At 38.3% G+C, this 16,494-nt stretch overlaps 1 protein-coding gene and 1 pseudogene across 1 annotated transcript; both read right to left on the minus strand.

Moving 5' to 3' along the window:
- Positions 1–1,944: 1,944 nt before the first annotated feature.
- Positions 1,945–2,063, minus strand: LOC148703224 (5S ribosomal RNA; annotated as a pseudogene).
- A 7,805-nt stretch (positions 2,064–9,868) lies between these two features.
- On the minus strand, positions 9,869–12,006 carry LOC103707702 (uncharacterized). Its single transcript, XM_008792292.6, has 2 exons — positions 11,709–12,006; positions 9,869–10,932 (listed from the first exon to the last, which is right to left on the minus strand). The coding sequence occupies exons 1-2, from the start codon at positions 11,839–11,841 to the stop codon at positions 10,196–10,198; spliced, it is 870 nt and encodes a 289-aa protein (XP_008790514.2). The 5' UTR covers positions 11,842–12,006; the 3' UTR covers positions 9,869–10,195.
- Between the last annotated feature and the right edge of the window lie 4,488 nt (positions 12,007–16,494).

Here is a 16,494-nt window from a genome sequence, read left to right on the forward strand (position 1 = left end):
TCTTGACTTCATGAATAACCAACCTGCAATGAATATCAAAGGTGTAGTAGACCAAGTATCAACATGAAAGCTCTAGAATTAGTAAATTGATGATGCTCTCAAAGGCCTTAAAATGTGGTCATAGGTGTGTGCTTGAGTGTATAAGATTCTTCAAAAGTTGTAAATATAGAACTCATAAGCAGTACATGATAACAAAGTGAAACAATAAATGGTTTTAAAGAATATATATATATATATATATATATATATATATATATATATATAATTCTAGCATGCTATTTGAAATACTATGGACTGTACTTTCATACAACTTCAGCAGGTTCACATAAAACATTACATAAAGATAAAGTTTGCTCACAATGTTGTAGCTACAATAAGCTCACTACATAACAAAGGATTGTGGATAGAAGCTCCTACAGAATCAACTCTCTTGGTCAAACTATAACTTTATATGGATCTTTATTTTAATGAAGGATATCATCATAAGTAGGCAGGATAGAATTACAAGATGGTTATCAGAAAGAAGGAACCACAAACAAACTGGCTATCAAATTAATTTTTAAATAAAAGCTAGTGTCCAGAAAAATCATCAGAGTGGAAAAAAGCATCTGTTTCTAATAAGTCACTGTCATCCAACTATATGCAAATGGCATCAAGATTTGAGATCATGTCGATTTATGGGTTGCTAATCAGAAACATCCAAACTTTGCAATCATTCCCACTTTGGCCTGGATGTGAACATTAACCTCTCATTGCTTTTTAAATTTAAGTAATCAACCTTAGCACAGAATAACCAAGTATTGTCGGAAAGATTCAGAAAGATGCCAGGTTAGATAAATGAAAATTACTCTATCACATCAGTGCATTCCTATGTTTATAAAAACATGTGAAACCCATAAATTGCATGTACGATGTCGCATTTTTAATGAAAAATAATAATGGTTTTATGTCTAAAATAATGATGGTTCTACGTGGTAACATTCACAATTAAACCAATTTTCATTCCATAAAAAGTGCATCATGTAGAACATTAAAAAGAAAAAAAAACTAAGAAAATATATCATCGTTGACTCATAGCTCTCTCCCAAATGAGCAAGAAACAAAATATTATTTAAGCTTCCATATGGTAACCAAGTATCAGATAACGATTCACACTGTCTTGAAGTTTCCCTGTTTGGCATTGCATTCAATTGTGCTCTTTGTTATTTTGGTAATGAAATGGCTAATCTGATGACCAACAATCTGATTTTTACCTGGTAAAAGAATACTAATAAACCCACCACTTATATTTATACGTTTGCTATTTCCTAATAACCAGTTTATTTGGCAGTTTGTGGACTTCCTTGTAAAGATTCATAGACCTTCAGTATGAAGAAATTTTTTCCTCTATAGTCCTTGATATGAGTGAGAGAAATGGTCTGTATATAAGATGATAAGTTGTTGTATTTTGCATAATAAATCACTGTGTATTCATAGTGACATTTACACTGCAAGGGTCTGTAACAACCCAGGACCTCACCCAAAATGGCTAGCCGGAAGGTATTGTTTGGGTTCCTTGATCCTGTATAAGTACCCAAGATCTACCCAGCGAATAACTGATGTGGGACTAAACACACGCCCGCACAGATCCTCACATACTCCCCCCGTTCAAGCCCTGACGTCCTCGTCAGGCTAAGGGTTCAAATCCATTCAAATCTAATCACAAACACCACGATCGGTTCGTGGTCAACCCCAATGGATCCGTGCTGCGGTGTCCCCTAGTCCACATAAGTTATGGGCCGGGTCCGCTCTGATACCATTTGTAACAACCCAGGACCTCACCCAAAATGGCTAGCCGGAAGGTATTGTTTGGGTTCCTTGATCCTGTATAAGTACCCAAGATCTACCCAGCGAATAACTGATGTGGGACTAAACACACGCCCGCACAGATCCTCGCATATTTTAGGGGTGCAACACGAGGACTTCCCAGGGGGTCACCCATCCTAGTACTACTCTCGCCCAAGCACGCTTAACTGCGGAGTTCTGATGGGATCCGGTGCATTAGTGCTGGTATGAATGCTGAATTGCAAGTGAAGTATTGAAATGCTGAATGGAATGCTGAATGCTTCTCAAGTTGCAACAGATACTCAAATGAGAAGGAACAAGGTCCTAAAAAATGTGAATTTGCTGAAAATTCAGAGGCATCTTGGTCATGGCCATTTACCATTTATTAAATTTAGCTACCTTATGGTAGTAATGAATCTCCCGATGAAGTGATTAATGGCAAGCCTGGAACACAAACTGATTATTTCTTTTAAAGATGCATGAGAAAGGGACATAGGCTTAAGCAAAAGCTACAACAGTATGTTCATGGTCTCAGCTTTGCATCCAAATTGAACACATGTAATGAAGGAGAGTAAGTGAACAAGACAAGTAGACTTATGAGCAACGTTGGCAGAACCGGTACCGGACACTGTACCGGTTGCCTGGCGGGACGAATCGGTACGGGCCCGCGCCGTACCTTGCCAGACTGTACTGAAACATCATCTACAGTGGGGGAGAGGGAGAACGAGAGAGGAAAAGAGAGGGTTGACCTCTCTTCCTTGCTCTCCCTCTTCCTCCCTTCCCCTCTCTCTCTCTCTTTTCCTCTTCTCTTTCTTTTTCTCCGGCGAGGCATCTCGGTCTCAATGGAAGAACCATCCCGGTCCGCTGCCGGTATGGCCTGAAACGCTCCGAACCGGGCAGTTCGAGACGGTTCCGCAGACCTTGCTTATGACTGTGATGATGCCAATATGCAATAGAAGAATGAAGAGCTAATAGGGAAAATAGCCAACATTAATAATGTAGGTGCGTTTATAAGAATAAACTAGGTAAGGTTGGATTTAGCCCACAACTATCAAGGCATAAAAGTAAGCATGAAAAGCAAATGGCAGAATTAACAATGAGATGCTATTTTCTCTTAGCAAAACTAATCTACCCAGGACTGGAAGATGACAACTACAATGGGAAGTCATGGTGTCAAGATACTGTAGAGGGAGGTATGGCCACATTCAACAAAGAATGTTAAGCTGTAATATATGAGATAAACATCAAACCAACAAAATGAAGTCAGCTGCTTTGAAGTCATTAATGAGACACATCTGTAAAGATAACCACCTACCTACAGCAAGGAGTTTGGTCCATGAAAACTGAATAAGCAATAATAAACAGGAAACAAGACCATCCCAAAAAAATGGAAAGGAGGTCCAAGTATTTTGCTAACGTATAGACGTATAGCTCGTATGGTTTGATAAAATAAAAAAGAGACGCATCATTTAATTCAATGCTGAGCAATATGCATAATACCATGATGACAACGCGCAGCAGGTTGAAGTGGACAAACTAATGGAATGGAAAATAGAGAAAAAAAGTTATAAGAGAAGTTCAAGATACAGCCACATCGCTCCCATGACAATCCCATTTCTTCTCTTGTATGACAGTCATACATGGAACAAGTAGAGAATGAGAATGATTAAAATGATCAAAAATCACCTGAACAACCATGAAAGTGATATTTGCATGGATAAATGGATTTGTGAACTGTGAATTGCATTTGCACTTTCAGTCACATAAGATTGCAATATATCAATGAAGGAAAGCCAGATGTCTGTTCAAAGGGCTGCATAGACTTCACCTCATGTTCAATCATCTCTAGACAAGAATCTCATCTTTTGGTCGGTGCACTTTGGTCGTTGTACAGGATTGTGTTCTACAACCTCATGTTTTGACAACAAACGGAGAAGATGGTACCTCAAATGGCATTAGACAATGTCATAGGAGGAATTCAAAAGTTTTTGTTCAAACTATTTAATGCTACACCATATTTTAAGAACAACAATTTCTAGTCTGTTGCCATATAGATATTGCTCAATAGAACTGTAGGCAACCAAGAAATGTACTCACAGAGTCATAGGCAACCACGAAATGCATCCAGTAAAACTCTATCAAACAATATAAGAACACAGTACATTCAAAAATAAAGAAAAAAAGAAAAGAAAACTGTGCACTCTCAATGACCATAGAAACCATGCCCAATTTGGCAAGTTTGTTAATAGTTTCAAACTTTCTTGTTGCATAGATCAGAGCAACAGATACCAAGCATGCTAACCTGAAGCTTCAAAGGGTCCGAATTCAGCCCATCAAAAATGTCAATCCTTCCATTGATTCAGAACTGTTCCTAAGAGTCTGAGAAGTACCAACATACCTATAAGCATCCAAACATTGTCATGGCCTAAGGAAGGACCTCAATTCTTAAATGCACGACCACTTGAAATTCAATTGATTAAACAGGCATAAACCTATACATAACACATTCTAATTTCCAACCTAATAATAAAATAAAGAAATATAGCAATCTACGATTTTAAAAGAACTGGAACTATGACTCTTTCCATTCACCAACTTAAGCTTCTTTGAGAACGCTACCCCGCATTATCAGAAGGGACTGAGCATATAAACTGTACATATCGTTTTATTACGACACACTCTTCTCCTTTATCACGTTGACCAGATGGCACAGTAATATCAAATTATTGCAGAATTAGTTTGACAAGTTTGTGCCTTTTTTCATCCTCTTGACCTATCTCAGTTTTTGCATTAAGGTTGGCAATGGAAACACACTGACTTTAAACACGCCACCTGTTTAGGACCTGATGCACTTTATCACTAGTACAAAGATACGAAAAGCGATGATCTTTGAGGCGAAAAAACTTTTTTTTTAAAAGAAAAAAACCCACTTCGTGTGTTTGGTAGAATCTAGGACAAATTATTCCAACAGAAAGCAACAAAAAAGAAGAACATATACCTCAGAAAAGCAATTACCTTACCTCTCCGAAAGGGCAACGGCTGACGTCCTCAATCTGTCAAAGTTCGCATGAACAAGATTAAATACCCCAAAATCGAGCTCCTCTCGCTCAATCAAATCTCGGTCCCGAAAAGGAAACATTATTTCTACCTTGCTGGAATCCTCTTACCGAACAAAGATTGGAAAGTGTAAATACCCAAATCATCAAAATAAAGAAGAACAGAGACACCTGAACACCACGGTCCGATTCGAAGCTTTGCCATTGGAGCCGATCGTTTTCTGGAAGAGAACGAAGAAATCCGCACCGTAATCGAGAGAGAAGGAGGAGGAGGAAGGGGGGGGGGACGAGTTGGAAGAAGGCGGAGCGTTTCAGGAGGAAGGGCTACCAAGACGACGACGCCGTCCCGCAGGCCATTTCTTGATCGATTCTTTCTTGTAAATAGCCGTTAGCGGGATCGAAGGAACGAAAGTCGGCATCCAGTCGCCATGTTTTGATGCCTATCGCTTCGCCGCCACCTTATCGGACGTCTCGGCCCTTCCACTTCCGAACAGCACCGAAATAAGTTCCAGGCGCGGAGCCTAAACTCGAGCGGGATCAGGTCTCTCACGTGAATACGTGATCGAGCTCGCGCGACTCGATTAAAGAGCAAAGTACCGGTAAACCAAAACGCCCCACCTCCAAACTTTTTTTTTTTTTTTTTTTTTTTTTTTGGTGCATTGGCAGCTCATAGAGCACAACCTGCTACATTAGAAGTAAAAAGTTTACACTAAGCAAAGTCTACACGAAGTAAAAGAAAATAAGGACTACTGAGTCTAAAGAAACTCTTCCGAGTGGCGAGCAGCAAATGAAACAACCCAGTCAACAAAGAGGGAGTTTGCTCAGTCATATTTAAAATCTACAAACAACATAGGATCTGAATAGGCATTATTTACACGAAGCATATGTTGAGAATTGATCTTATAGTTATTGAGGATGATTCAGCTACTATGATCGGATGAATTCAAAATCGGATAGGGATGGTTAATGCACATCCTCCCCTGCACAATATTCAAAGGATTTCGAAGAAGTATGTATTTCCGGATACTAGGCATGTCTATCAAAAGATGAACAAAACTGCGGATTATGTTGCTTTTTATATAGTAGAGCATTTTGGAGAAGTACTATGGATCAAATAGTCGATTGTCATGATATCGCTCTCTGCGATGTTTTATTTTTTGATTTGGTTTGATATATTCATACAAGTCATGTATAACATGCCTGTCTTATCAAAAAAAAAAAAGGAGCAAATAATTATTTTTAAGAGATTTAGCCCAGGTCCTTGAGGATCTGCAGGTGCTGTTTTACAATTTAAATCTTATGTAGGAGGTTTTAAAGTTACTTCAACTTGGATACAAGATAGCTAGCTTATAATATCCATGGGATGGTATTAAATCATATCAAGTTATGGTACTTGGTGCCCTTGTTTGCTATGCGCGGATCAGCACCTCCCAAGTACATTAGCTATATGAAGGGAAGGTCATCTCTTTAGAAAATCAACGTACTGGTTTATTTTCCAAGTTATACCAGGTATCTTCCCCACTACTGAAAGTAGACATATACATTCCGGTTCAAATAAGACTTCCCCCTTATAATAGGTGTATGGGCATTCGTGTCATGACGTGCCAAGTTGCAGCTGCTTGCCTACAACACGGTAGGACTGGTTTAGGTATTACGTGGCCACAAGCACATTGTTATTGTGCGTCATGTACTGCTTCCTTGGAGATCATGTCTTGTAGGTTATCTGGATTGTTTTTTTTAGCACGCATCTAAACCTTTCGGTCTCTCTGCGGCAATTAAGGTTTCAGCTTTTTGCGTCGTCATCGACGCAAGCATGTAAACGGTAGAGAAAAGTATAAATAAATTAATGCTGGGTCACTGAGTCAATCCTCACCAACCTGATCTAGTCTTGCTTCTATTGTATTGACTATCCTTTTCTTCTGCTAGCTCCTTCCCACTTTTGCTGCGGTAAACGACACGTATGGGATAAAAAATGGCATATATTTAAGACCCAACTACACTCTGGTCTCTTCGCTCTTCTAAAGTAATCACTTATTTAGTTATTTGTATTCTCATAGGCAGTCTTCTTGTGCTTTGATCATTAAATGCTTTTAGGTAGTTCAGCTGATAATTTGGTTGTCTTTCTTCCGTGCACGCTAATGCATGGCTCTTTCTTTCCTCCGCACAAGATGTGTGACCCTTCTCCTGCTCATTTGGTTGTGTAAAAGATCCACACCCTGGAAAAATGGAAAAAGACAATAGAACTTGAGGATTGAGAATGGAGAGATATGGAAGAATAACTTTTATTTCGCCGTTTCTTACAAATATTTTTTGTTTTGATTTGGTGGGAAAAGTGATCAGTGTTCTTTAGAAATTCAAAAGTACCCCTCCATCGCCGTCCTTCAACCGGGAATTAATGAAGTTGGGATTTTTGGCAAGACAGAATGAAATGAGGTAGGATAATGTAATAATTATTTTCTGGACAACTCCACTTTATCCCGAAACCGGACGAGACTGTGACTGCATCTTATTAGTGTCTTCTAATTACTATCTCCCTATCCCCCTACAACTGGATAAGCAATCTTGTTAGGGTTCGGTGTGATTGTATCCTGAGGATAAAGGTCAGATGATCTATGAGAGACTAGCTTAGAGAAAATCTAAAATTAAACAAATTTAAATAGTTCTAAATCTTTAGTGGCTTTGAGGCCTTCTGTCCTTCCTAGGCCATGGAAACTATAGTATGTAAATGCTAAGAACAATCCTGACTTTTACTATAATGAACATATATGGATACATACTACTTAAATGTTGAGGAAATTAATTCCCCATCCTCCTGATGACTGTGGTATAACAGATAATCCCTATTAACTGGAACTGCCATTTCCAGTCCACAAATACCGCTCATCCTAATTCCAGGTCCTTATTAGCGATTTCCATATTTTAAAATTTCGAATATGCCCCCATGACCCCACCAAAATGGTTGCAATGCTGATTGCTAAGGGTCAATATTGCCCGCATCGAACATTCTCCTGGCGGGGTGGGGGCTGCTACGCGGGGGTGGGCTTGTCCCTTCCTCCCCCCTTCCCCTTTTTTTTAAGCAAAAAAAAAATATTTGTTTTTTATGGAAACTTATTTCGAAAATTGATATTGCTTCTTATGTATTATTCTCCAAATATGTTCGCATTCTGTTTCATTTAAGGTAATTATTCTCGATACTCATATCTGTTTCATGAAATTATTTTGTTTTTTGAAATCACTTCCCTATTCTTCACTAACACACTATTAAGTAAGCCTGGTATATAGTTCAATAAGGTTTGAACATGGTTAAAATAGCCTAGCACATAATTAAGTCATCTTGGCACACAGTTAATAAGGTATGAACACGGCTAATATAGCCTGGTGCACAGTTAAGTCACCTTAGCACACAGTAAAGTAAGCTTGGTACACAGTAGTTAATAGAGCCTGACACAATTTAACACAGTAACGTACCTTATTTTTACTGTTTCAAATCTTATTGAATTGTGTACCATGCTTACTTAACTGTGTACCAATGAAGAATAGGAAAGTGATTTCAAAAAACGAAATAACTTCCATGAAAAACAGATATGGGGTATCCGGAATAATTACCTTAAATGAAATGGAATACGAACAAATTTGAAGAATAATACATAAGAAGCGATATCAATTTTCGAAATAAGTTTCCATAAAAAATAGCTATTGATCAGAATAAACGGTGGGGTCATGGAGCATATTCGAAATTTTAAAATATAGAAATCACTAATAGGGACCGAGAATTAGGATTAGTGGCATTTGTGGACCGACGATGGCAATTCCGGTCAATAGGGATTATCTATTATACCAAAGTCATCAGGAGGATGGAGAATTAATTTCCCCTTAAATGTTTTTCCCATCGACAGGCAATTGTTTAAGTTCTCTTTTTCTAAAGAATACTTCCCAACATTTTATCCAATATAAAAAGACTACACACAGTTGTTGAAGCATATCGACCATTTGATGTTACAGTTTTTATTGAATTTATAATAGCCATTTGAATTAATTTATATACATGCATGGGATAATTCGTTGCAGGCTTTGTGGATGCACTACTAACATGAAAATAACCTAAAAGTGGTCATAATAAGGAGAGATCTGAGGCTATGGTTCCGATAAGATACTTTTTGTGACTCAAATTTGTCTTCAAGCTGAAACCCCAAAATTCATAGGAACATATATATCTTCTTTCTGTAGAAAGAAAATATCCTTAAATTTCACCCGTCAGCTTCTAATATACAAAATTAGTGTGGAATTGTTTGCATGAGCAGTCCGTCTGCAACAATTGTTAATAGCCACGTAAAATTTGAGATTTCAGAAGCATGTACTTTAAGTACTCTACGTTGGGCTTTCCAATGGATACCATGAGATTAATCTGGCGTACAAGTTATAACTACCCATCAAAAGCTAACTTGCAGCCTTTTTTTTACTGGAAAAGAATTTAAAAGCAGAAATCAATAGAAATCTCAATTGATGAAATCAGACTCAAAGACCAAGGCTAGATCCAAGTCCTAGCTCAGAAAGGAAAGTATCTTTTTCTTCTTTCCGTTTTTTGTCTGCACTTAAAGGAACTTTTTGACAATATCCATCAGGTCGCGTGAGCAGGTGGTGTATAAATCAAAGAAGTACGGCTTCTCTCACCCACCAAATGATCCTTTTGAGGTTTCAGGGCAGGCGTCTATCTTACGGAAAATGAAATTAAGCACCAACTCTTTATAGGTCAAGTCAGGTTGCTGGATGATCATCGAACATTTCAAACTCGTGATGCATCACAACTTGAGTAATAAAACATCAGCAATTTAGCTCCACAAATATAGAAGGCTGACAGGAAAAAATGTTGGTGTCCCTGTCACGGTTACATGGACCGCTATAAATGGTCATAAGCCAATAAGATGAAATTTTGATAGATTTCAGGCTATTAGCTACTTTCTTGCACGAAGGAACGATCGTTAGTGGAAAACATTTCTTACTGCCTCTTTAATTGAGAATCTTGACACAATTGCAAACGTGTAAGTGCATCAAAAAGTCAAGGTAGTTTAAGCATCTTGTCAATTTACAGCATCCGTGTAGACTAAATTTTATTGACGAACTAAACTCAGTTGTTCTATCGAATTACTGCGAAGTAGGCTTTGAGTCCACAGAATTACATATCGTGATGGACCAATTTATTGGCTGGCAATTTTAGTTTACAAAGGGAAGGAATGGAAGATGAGTATTTGACGACTTCAGGTAGTGATTGTCGCTCTCTTTCGCAGTAATCCTTCTCTGCTCTCTATCATCAGTCATCATAGCGGGAAGGTCTGAGGAAAAGCATTCATCTGAACCTGATCTCCCTCTGGGTTCAAGAGCTCAGAGTACTCTTGGTACAGCCTTTCAAGTAGTCTATCCTTTGAGGGGAAATCACAAGCTGGAACATGGTTCGAAACATCTTCTCCAAAGAAAAAGCCACCTTGGTCGATATCAGACCAATTAATAATTCCCAAATCCTCCATGCTGGTATCTCCATTCTGTTCCTCCGATGTAGCAGTATTTTCGATCTGAGGAATATCTGACCCACTGCTATTCTCCATCAGATTATAGTTCCTCGAGGTTGGTCCCAACCTTGTGGGTTTTGGAACGTAGATCTTAGTCCTAGTAATCTCTCCAGTGCCTTCCACTTCATTCTTTTTCCTTCTCTTGCCTTGTCGATTCTTGCCGTTATGGCTGCTGCTCTTGTTATTAGTGTTCTCGGTCTTTTTTTGTGCTGCCCGGGCTCGCTTTGATGTACCTTTGGAGGTCCCTTCTCTAACCTCAATTCCTTGCTCTCGGAGCCTCTTACTGAGATGGCTGTTCCAGTAGTTCTTGATCTCGTTATCCGTTCGACCAGGGAGCCTTCCAGCTATCAAAGACCATCTGTTGCCGAGCAACGAATGAAGTCGGATAATGAGATCTTCTTCATCTGGCCCGATGTTGCCACGCTTGATGTCTGGCTTCAGGTAGTTCATCCATCGTAGTCTGCAGCTCTTTCCGCATCTAAGAAGACCTGCAAGCGAGTAGGTTTTAGCAAGCGAGAGAGAGAGAGAGAGAGAGAGAGAGAGAGAAATATTATCTTTTGTTCAAGAAAGAAAACATGAAATACTTTAAAGTATTTCCTTCGTATTTGCACCGAAGTCTCTTTCTTTAAGAAGAATAGCAACACACCTTCTAGCGTTTTAAATTTTTAAGTAACACGTCTTCCGTTGTCATATAAGAGGAAGTCCACATTTGACATGCTACCGTTTATTAGAAAGATTGAACGTGGAGGTCAAAATGCCTTCAGATTTAAGGATATTGATTTCTCAAAATCCTTCTTAAAACTAGCCAACAATTGGAGATTGTGGAAGGCTTATGATTACTGCTATTCCTATTGGAAATAATATGGAGAAGAGGTCTGCTAAGATAGAAAATAACCATCGATCGTACTCCCTACAGCTTGAAACTGGAAATAAAGGAACTTAAAACACATATCAAAAGTTACCAGGAAAACGAAAAAATGAAGTAACTGAAACAATAAGGGAACGGCACTAAATACATAGAAGAAATCAACAAAAACAAGGATAAATATCTCTCATCAAAAAAAAAAAAAACAAGGATGAATATCATAACTCCTGCTACTTATCTTTGTGGAAAGAAGAAAACATTAAGTTCTTACAAAACAAGAGAAAAGGAAAGGAAAAGGGAGAAGATAATATTGGTCCATGAAGAAGTGGGTGTTGGTTTACCTAACAATGAAGTGGGAGTTGGTGAATAGGAGTATGCATACATTCAAAAGATACGTGCCTGCTTTTTTAGGGAGATGCCTCCAGTTTCCTTCTCCATGACAATGGATATAGCTGGCGAGCAATGCATCTTCTCTTGCAGTCCATGGCCCTTTGTGCAGCCCCACCTTGGAGCAGCAAGGGGCTCTCCCCATCTTCCCCTGCGTTCCTCCTAGGTTTTCAGTGTGATGCCAAGAGATCCTTCGTTTTTTTTGGATGGAAGTGTCGTACCAAGAGATCGCGTGACAGAGAACGCTCCCTAGTACTCTTTTATAGACGCCATGTGCGCAAAAGAAGGACTTCAAAGATTTATTTAAAAAAGCTTCAACGAATGGCGGTTCGTGTGTGCCGAGGATTGCGGTCAAAGATGGCAGTCATATCATTGATATATATTATTGTTTGAGGTAACGAGGAGGAAGCATGGCGCTTCCCCAAGTTTATTATATCAGAATGTTATCGATATGTTGAGGCAATCTGCTGCCAGATTCTGAACAGCAAACAGAATTCTGACCCTATGAAGCTATGGCATGGAAATTTTTTTTCCTCTGACGCCGAGGGAGAACCGTGACCTATTTTAATTCTCAAGAAAAAGTTTCAAACAAGCTGACTCTCAAATTAATGTAACATCATCTAAATCAGGATCATATGGAAACGCCAAAAATATGTTAAAAAATAAAGAATTAGCTCTCTAACTATGTAAATTTATTTTTGAGAATATAAATATTGCTATAATAGAAATCACTTACAAAAATAAATTCCGAACTAGATTTTTGAGTTTCTAAGCCGGATGATGTAATAAATATTTGACAATTGGGTCTTATGGGGGGACAATTTAAGATTCAACTATCATTTCGGCTTTTGACTTTTCTCATGCTGACGTGCAATGATGAGGTTTACAATAGCTAGTGTAATTTCTAAGGTATTGACTGAATGATAAACTTGCTTTGGTTAGCGCCTAAATGGTTAATTAAAAGGCAGGAAGAAAAAGAAAAAAAAGAGCACCATAGGTTGGATGGTCCTAAATTGCATGCTGAGGAAAGCACGGTCCAGTACCAAGAGCACCACACCAGATCCACCGCAGTGAAAACTCTAAGGACCGAGTGCACTTTACGTACTTTTCCTGGTGAGAAGGGAAGTTGTCCCATCCCACCGCCCTTCTCTCGACGCTGCCGTCCCTTTCCTTTGTACCTTTAGATGGACGCGGGTGAAAAGGCAACAGTGGAAAGAAGACAAGAAGGTCATGGCGATAAAAAGAAAAACAGGACAGGTTTCGTATAGATTGTGGCTCGCTCGTTTTAGGAGAGTGTGTTCTCCAAGGCACTTGGGGCGATGACGGCATTTGGGGTGGTAGGGAGTTTCATATATATTGACCATTGACTTAAAGGTTTAATTTTTAGGTGATAAAAGCTGGGGAATACATAGTGGGATGGATTAATTTAGATAACAAGGAGCAATACTGTGATTACAAGCAGCTTAGAGAACTCTCTACATCTGCGTGAAGATAAAGGGAGGGAGGAAAAAAGAGAACTTTCAGTATTTACTAAATCTACTTAGTAGGAATCGTGTTAATTATACGAGTTGGGTGCTCGATTGTGTCCTAGCTGCTAGAAAGAGTGTCTCATTCTACGGATTGGATTCCTGACTTCAATGAGATTGTCATTAATTGAGATTGGAAATGTTACTAGAATTAGGTATCCTCTATATATATGGAATGATCAGGATCGTTCAGGGTTTGGGCCTGGTCAGTTGAAATGGATGGGTGGCTAAAATTTAAGATGGAATTGGGATGGCTCAGATCAAATGACAATGAAATATGTGCAGGTCAAACTTAAGCTAAAGTTACAAGAATAAGTGGTCATAATTAAATATAATCCCTAGATTAGCTTTATTGATAAAATAAAATATTCTCTAAACTAATGAATTACTTAGTTGTCTGTTATTGACTAGATGATTATTTAGATTCTTTGCGAGAAACAACACATAACTTTGTGATGATGTAAATCGTGACCGCTCAATATTTCTTATAATCAGTTGTCAATAAATTGCAATATTTGTGGATAACTGCCCTACCTGCATTAATTTTTAACTAAATATAACAAAGAAGATGCTCGATAGTTTATTTCTTAAATTTATGTATGCAATTTCTTTCTAAATTTTTTTAAAAAGTTTCTTCCTATTTTCACAAGTTTCAAATTTTTATCCCTAAATGTTCTTGAACACTAAATTATTGACAACCGTCGCAATCGATTAGTGCTACAGATTTTCTTGTAAGTGTTTGATTTATCAAACCTGATCTAATGGATTGCGATTATTTGATGCCAAGTCACTCTTTTATTTAACACGCATGCTTCACGCGCCTATTAATTTCAATTTGCTCCTCATTTATATATTGATTTTTTATTCTAAACCTTTATGCAATTGAACTATTTGCACCTAAAAGAGATGAAATATAGTCCGTATTTCACTTTTCAGAAGAAAAAAAAGGAGACAGGATCTTTATTTTCATATTTGGCGATCTCCTTTCATTTAGCTTTTCATTTTTTCAATGGTTGGACCATGCTCCGAACTATTCTTTGGACATGTAGCGACAAGGCATTATTCAATTATAATTGGCTGGGCCCAAAATCATCAAGAGAAGCTAAGTACTCTTGGTGGCAGCGATGTTTCTCTGCTATCTTATCGGTGTTCTCTCCTATATTTATTTCTACATATGGATACGCGCGCGCGCGCCAAAAAACAAAAAAAAAAACATCAAAAACTAGCTGTCATTGTTTTTTTATTCTATTCTAATTTTTTTTTTTTGCTGAAAAAAAGGAGAAGGGGGAGGAAGGGATAAGCCCACCCCCGCGTAGCAGCCCCGACCACTGGGCCCCCACCCCGCCAGGAGAATGTTCGATGCGGGTAGACCGAGTCGTGTGTTGGGCACCCCGATCTATTTTACTCATACCCTCCCCATCCGTGGGCGGGCTCAGTTATCCGACCCGACCCTCCGTGTGAGTACGTCACACCTGGCACCACTCAGGCTACCAGCCGACCAGTAGCGCTTCCAGACCCCGTGTCCAGGCGTGGAGCATCCGGTCCCCGAATTTAATCGACGCCCGTGCGTTTAGTATTTTGAACTTTTCATACTTTTAGTTAATTTCCCACACTTTTGTGAATTCTGAATCTTTACCTCCTTTTGACAATAGTTTATACAGGGACAAATTGTTGAGAACTAGCCCAAGTGGTAACCAAGTCCAATTTTCGGGTCTAGGCTTAATTTCAGATTAAGGTTGCTTCTGATGGATTAGAATGAGTTCAAACTTTGTAGGACGATAAAAGCATGAACTTTTTATCTCGAACACGATTCATAGATCAATAATAGTTCTGCACTACTCATTTTCATGTTGCTTTTCTTTTGTAGGCGTCTACAACCCATTTCGCATTGCTTTTGTTTCTTGTTTTTCTTTATAAAAACCCTTTAACAAGAACAAACTAGACTGAACAACGTCCAATGAAACCCATTTGTTTTTTAAATTGCTTATTTTCCCTTTGGCCACTGCTTGTGGGAGACAAACTTACCTCATCTAAGTTGAATTCACATCTAAAATTAGAAAGAATAGGCAGTGAAAGAGCTTGTAAGTTAAGAGTATTTTTTTGATGGAATATGGAGGAAGTGAGAAACTTCCCTCATATTATATTAATTTTAAAACTTTTTGAATACAAAATATTTACAAAGAAAGAGAGTTTAGAAAAGAAGGAAAGAGGCCAAGGATGGAGGGTTATGAATACAATGAGAACAACTTGGATAAGACGCCCTAATGATTTAGCCGAGCAAAGGTTATTCCACAAGGCAAGGAATGCAGGAGTAGTTCATGCAGAACATAGATAGGTGGAAACTTTTTTCTTGAAGAAAATTCTTGCATTCCTTTCGTTCCAAACGTGCCACATGAGAGCCATGCAAAGTTAACCCCATCCCTTCCCTTCCTTAAGCAAGCTTGCACTCTTCTTTTCCGCCACAAAGTCTAGAGGGCATTTATATTTGGAGGCCGACCATGGAGATTAACAGATTGGAATCGATGAGGCTTGAGCAGCAATCAGAATAGGATGCACATAAAGAGCATTCAACACTTACTCTCCAACCTTTCCTTGCCGGTATCTCCCATATATTAAGTTTATTTTTAAGAGTCGGCCATAAGAACATCTTAGGGCTCGTTTGGTTTGAAAAAAAAAAAGGAAGAAAGTATGGTCAACGGAAAAGTAATAAGATGCCTCTTGTTTGGTTGGAGTTTTCAAAGAAGAGAGACGAAAATGCTGTATTCTCATGGGAATATGATTCCTATATTTCATGAAAAAGTTTTTCCCATAAGAAACATGCAAAAATTACTTTTTCATGAGCCAGGAATCACTTCATTTTTATTTTTTTTCCAAAAAAGTCCTTCAGCATTAAAGAGGCATCAAAAACCTAATTTTTATTAAAGGTATAATAAGAATTACATATAACTTTTTTAGAAAAGTGAATGGTCAATCAAACACAAGTATTTGAAAAATCTGTCGCTTTTTCATTGTCAACCAAATATGCCAAAAGTAGATTTTTAGGTATTCTCTTTCTAAAAATCTACTTTTTAGAAATCATATTTTTAAGAGAAAAAATGCTTCCTGGAACCAAATGAGCCCTTAATCTTTTCTAGCACACCAACTTTTCATATTGTCTTGTAATACCGGCAAAGAATCTCTCCATTATTGATGAACCTGTAATAAGAATCTCTCCACTATGATTTTTCCGCACGGGCACATTTAAGAGTCAAAACGGAAGCATTCAAATGGTC

This window comes from Phoenix dactylifera, chromosome 6 (assembly GCF_051530095.1).
Source record: "Phoenix dactylifera cultivar Ajwa chromosome 6, Ajwa_hap1_PhDact_Kaust_v1.1, whole genome shotgun sequence".
Classification (NCBI taxonomy): Eukaryota; Viridiplantae; Streptophyta; class Magnoliopsida; order Arecales; family Arecaceae; genus Phoenix; species Phoenix dactylifera.